General features: G+C 49.1%; 1 protein-coding gene across 1 annotated transcript in view; it reads right to left on the bottom strand.

Moving 5' to 3' along the window:
• LOC143137400 (adhesion G protein-coupled receptor L3-like) overlaps nucleotides 1–4090 on the bottom strand; it is a gene marked incomplete at both ends in the record, with an annotated part of 17701 nt that extends 13611 nt beyond the window's left edge. The window contains 2 exons of the mRNA XM_076297583.1: nucleotides 2643–3026; nucleotides 3952–4090. Of these exons, the coding sequence (XP_076153698.1) occupies nucleotides 2643–3026; nucleotides 3952–4090 (523 nt within the window). The remainder of the gene's footprint in view (nucleotides 1–2642; nucleotides 3027–3951) is intronic.
• Nucleotides 4091–5327: the final 1237 nt, after the last annotated feature.

Below are 5327 nucleotides of genomic sequence, written 5' to 3'. Positions count from 1 at the left end.
AATGAACAGGCTCTTCGTCTGCTCAGTAAGTGCTCTTTTGCGGGGACATTATGACAGCAAAGCCCTTCAAGAAAAAAACAGACATACGGGGAGATAATCAGCAGATCAACCAGGAGCCTACATCAGAAGAAGCAAGCAGAAGGTCTACATTCTGATATAAGTGCCACTTTACAAATACAAACGCCGCCCGAGATGCATTGTGGGCACAGGCATGGGAAACCATGGATAAAGGGGGGGGGGGGCATCAAAGCCCCCTGTGTCGTCGTCCCCCCCCCCCCACCCACACACACTTTCCTCCGGTCTTTTTGTTTTATACACAGGAGGTTGGGTCCAGTCTGTTGGCATTAATCACCAGACAGCCTCGAATAGCACATCATTTCCTGCAGCTGCCCTCGGCCGGGTCAGCTGGTCCGGCGTGCGTTTGATGAGTCTATCAGTCTATCAGTCTATCAGACGCAAGCTCAACCTGAAGAGAGAACACAGGAGCGGAGCAGAGAACGAGAGCTGTGGAGGAGGAGGAGGAGGAGGAGGACGAGGAGGACGAGGAGGGGAGGGGGTGATGAGATTTTCAAAGGGGAGAGAGAGAGTAACAGGAGAAAATGCGAAAGCGAGAGAGAGAGAGAGAGAGAGAGAGAGAGAGAGAGAGAGAGAGAGAGAGAGAGAGAGATAGAGAGAGAGAGAGAGAGAGAGAGAGAGAGAGAGAGAGAGACGAAGGATCGGCATGAGGGGACCCTTCACGTCGTCTGAAGTGGAGCCCCTTTGAGGAAAAGCGAGCAGCATGAGCAGCAGTGAGTCGCTCGCTCACCGCGTTATCTCTCTCTGTTCGCCTTCCGACAGCAACGGGCTCTCGTGGCGAGCGACGCCACCGATAAGCCATCGGCGACATCTAAACCCTCGTTATCCGTTCCACGACGGCAGAATAAACAAATCTCATCTTCCTACTTCTAATTAGTTCTGATTGTGCATCTCTCTCCCCCCCCCCCCCCCCCCACACACACACACACAAGTAGACACAGATGCATCATGGGTATTCTCCTAAGTGTGCCTTCTAGGAGGGGGAAAAAAAATCACAAAAATTCAACACTAAATCAGAATGGTTGCTAATGCTGCAATGCAATCTAATGATGAAGTCTATATTATAAATCTATATAAATATCTATCTTTATTATTCTTAATCATATTTATGACATTATTCTATTCTAAAATTCTTCAATTCGACAACACCCGCTCAGTTGGGCAACACTCTCACCCCCAGGCCAGAGAAGGAGGTAAGCCACTGTGGGGTGGAGCTCCTTGCTAGTTTCATCACCGGAGCGGTGAAAAGATGAAATAGGTGGTTACCCAGGGACCGGCAGGCAGCCTCAGCTATGCGCTAGAAAACAAAGAGTCTGCCAAAAACACATCCCCGGGAGTCGCCGCTCGGGCTTCGGCGGCTTCGCCGCCCGCACAAAGTAAATATTCACAAGCGCGGGGAGCTCCCTCGCGCAGGGAGGCAGGAAGGAGTCGAGTTTTGAGTCCCAATTCCACGGCCTGAACTAGGCGCTACACAAAAAAAGCGTCTGCCAAAGAGAGAGAGAGAGAGAGAGAGAGAGAGAGAGAGAGAGAGAGATAGAGAGAGAGAGAGAGACACATCTCCGTCTCTGGAGATACGGGCGAGCTCAAAAGCCACGCTGCCGTGCAAAGCCACAGCAAAAGCCTGTCTTTGCGCCACGCCGCGTCACGATGAGAGGGGAGAGAGATGTTACACGATGTTCTTTCCTCCGACTAGGCGGCTGCTGTATTAATTATGATGGCGGCGCGACTCCATTTGGAGTAAAAAGCTTTTTCGGGGAGGATCCCTTTTTCTTTGCTCCAAAATTGATGGTAGTGAAGGCAGAGTCTAGTTTAATTAAAAGACTGCCTCAAAGACAAACCATAACGATGTCTGAACGAACTGTGTAAGAGGTGAGTGATGCATCTTTTGTGACAGTATGTTCATTTGAGTGAACACACACACACACGCAAACAATATGCATACACAGTAAGAAATGATTTAAAATGGGTTAAACACAAGGCACTGAAATGTGACTGAGAGTAAATATGTAAGATGCAAGTAATCCCAGCCCATATGGAGCACGCACCAAGAGAATAATTATTCCAGCTATCAAGTATTGTATTACTGGAACACATTATACACACAGAACAGCACACCGACCCCCCCCCCCCCCCCAAGACCCCCATCGCTGTTTTCTCACAACATCTGGAATTTTACTCTCGTGAGCGCTCATCAGTGAACAGGGGGTAGCTGATGATTCACTAACAGGAGTTTCTAATCAGACACGCCACACACATACAATCACACACACACACACACACACACAATCATACTGTATACAGCTAACAGATGTGACACATAAATATGCACGTGACACAGACATAGACATAACACACACACACACATACACACACACGCGCACGCAAACCCCCACAGACACATGGAAACATGCCCCACAGAAACACATGAAGATATGTCACACGACCACACATACACAGAGAGAAACATACACAAACACAGACACTCACACACACTTAAACACACGCACACACACACACACGCACACACAGCACAAATGGTGTGCACTTTTACACACACGCTCTCTTACCCATCGTTCCAGACGGGCACAGTTGCCGGGCGACCAGCCCCTGCTTAGTCTTGGGCCAGGCGACGTCGGCCTCCACCACCGGGCCGCAGAACTCCGCGGCGACGTTGGGGAGCTGCGAGGAGGGAGCGGAGCGCGTGGCTGTGTCCGGCGCGCTGCCCTCTGCTGGCGGGGCCTGGGTGATGCTGCTCCTGGAGCCCCAGGGGGCCACGGTCAGGGTGGCGGGCCGCAGGGTGGTACTGGTGGTGGGGGTGGCCACGCCAAGTGTGGAGGTGGTGCTGGTGCCCACTGTGGTGGTGGTGGTGCTGGTGGTGGGGGTGTAGGGGGCCCGGGTGGTGGTCCGCGTGGTGGTGGTGTCCATGTACAGGTGCACGGAGGAGGACGATTCTAGAAGAGGAGAAAGGAGGAGCACAGCAAACACACACACACACACACACACACAGAGAGTCAGTCAAGACACAAAGCAAACACTCAATTGATAAGGAATAATGAATGAATATATATATATATATAGAGAGAGAGAGAGAGAGAGAGGGAGGGAGGGAGAGAGAGAGAGAGAGAGAGAGAGAGAGTTTCGAACTGCCAGGTCTGCTTAGGTGAAGGGTATATTGAAAAGTGGATGCAGATTCATATATAATGGAGGAAAGCTTATTCTCCACTGCCACATTTCATTTACTGCTGCAAGTCCAAACCTTCATCTCTCCACTTCCCTGTTCACTTTTTTTTTCTAAATGGACACTACGGGGGGTGGATTAACTTCACCCCCACTCTACCACCTGGTCACCAGAGAGAGAGAGAGATAGAGAGAGAGAGAGAGGGAGAGAGAGAGAGAGACTTATTAGAAGAGCAGGAAAAGAGAATACTAGCTGCACATCACATTGGCAACTGGGAAAGAGCAGACTGACCAGCCAGTGACAAGCCTTTAAATGCAAATTCACACTACAAAATAACCTTAATCCACACTCTCTCACAGACACATATGTATATACATTTATACCTAGATAATGTACAGGGCATTGATGATGCATATGCCATCATGTTTTTCTTTCCTTGTATACATACTTTATTTTTATTTTTTTTTTGTATATTATCTTTGTGAATGCTTTGGCAATGCAGTATATGATTTCTCCAGCCAGTAAACACATTTAAATTTAATTAAATTCAGCAAGAGACAGAGAGAGAGAAAGACAGAAAGAAAGAAAGAAAGAAAGAAAGAAAGAAAGAGAGAGAGAGAGAGAGAGAGAGAGAGAGAGAGAGAGAGAGAGAGAGAGAGAGAGAGAGAGAGAGAGGCCACACTGCAGATCAATTGGACCTGGCAGGCCCTCCAGCAGGATTTGGGTCGGGCCTGGCTGAAGTGGGCTCACGCTGGGTCCAGGGGCCCGGGCGATGGACGAGGCAAATGCTTCCAGCTGCAGCAGCTGCCCAGTGTGCTGTTTTGTTTGTGCATAATGCTAACAAATCAATAAGAGCATTCAATGGTGCACTCACTCTCCAAAGAGACCGCGGCTGTTTACTGGTGCTGTTCTTTTCTTACTTCTCTCTCTCTTTCTCTCTCTTTCTCTCTCTCTCTCTCTCTCCATCACTGCTTCTTTCAATCAGCTTCTCACGCCATTTACTATGCCTACTGTTCTCCCCTCTCTCCTTCTATAATATATATGTCTTCCATCCTCCTGACTCTTTTTCATGCCCACATGCCTCTTTCTACCCTTCTCTCACTCCCACCATTCCTCCTCTGTTTATTCTTCCCCTTAGGGGTAGTCCAGAGTCTGCCTCTTCCTCTCCTCTCCTCTCTCCGCAATAACCACCTATGCTGCTCTGCTCTCCAACGCACACAGAGCCAGGAAGAGAGCAGAGAATCATGAACGGACACACACACACACACACACACACACACACACACACACACACACACACACACACATAGAGAGAGAGAAAGAGACATACACCTACACACACACCCACACAGAAAGAGACATACACACACACGACACACACACACACACACACACACACACACACGTCTCTAGTCAGCGTCCTCACTCTCATATCCTACCATTAGCTGCCTAGGCTTCTCTCCTCCTTACCATCCATCAATCTCCTGCCTGAACCAGAGATTCAGCGCCTGGATCTCTCTCCTTCTTTATTTCTTTCTCTATCCCTCACTCTTTGCATGTCTCTCTCCATCTCTCGCTCTCTGTCTGCACCCCCCACCCCAACCCACCCCTAAGCAAATATCCTCCCCTAACCCCCCCAGTGGGTTGGGTGTGATTTGAGAATGAGGGGGCAGAAATTAATTTAGCAACTAGTGCTTTATGAGCATGCAGCTTAGGCTAAGCCGCCAAGGAGCAGGAGGGCAAGAGAAAGGTCAACCTTCATAAGACACCAGGAAAAAAGGCTGTGTGTGTGTGTGTGTGTGTGTTTGTGTGTGTGTGAGAGAGAGGTGTGCCCATGTGAGAAACTCTGACAGAGTTTGTCTGTGTGTGTGTGTGTGTGTGTGTGTGTGTGTGTGTGTGTGTGTGTGCTTTTGTCTGTGTGTGTGTGTGTGTGCTTGCTTTTGTCTGTGTGTGTGTGTGTTTTTGTCTGTGTGTGTGCATGTTGTGTGAGAGAAACAAATGCAATGTCTCTGCAGCCGGCTAGACACCAGTCTGAGAAAGCAATAAGCAATAAAAAATACCACACTGGGCAGAG

This window comes from Alosa pseudoharengus, unplaced genomic scaffold, assembly GCF_046254945.1.
Source record: "Alosa pseudoharengus isolate Yale_2024_CS ecotype anadromous, Long Island Sound unplaced genomic scaffold, YU_APseudo_1.1 YU_APseudo_1.1_scf_204, whole genome shotgun sequence".
Lineage (NCBI taxonomy): Eukaryota > Metazoa > Chordata > Actinopteri > Clupeiformes > Clupeidae > Alosa > Alosa pseudoharengus.
The sequence above is the reverse complement of the archived record's forward strand: the minus strand, read 5'-3'. Positions and strand labels throughout refer to the sequence as shown.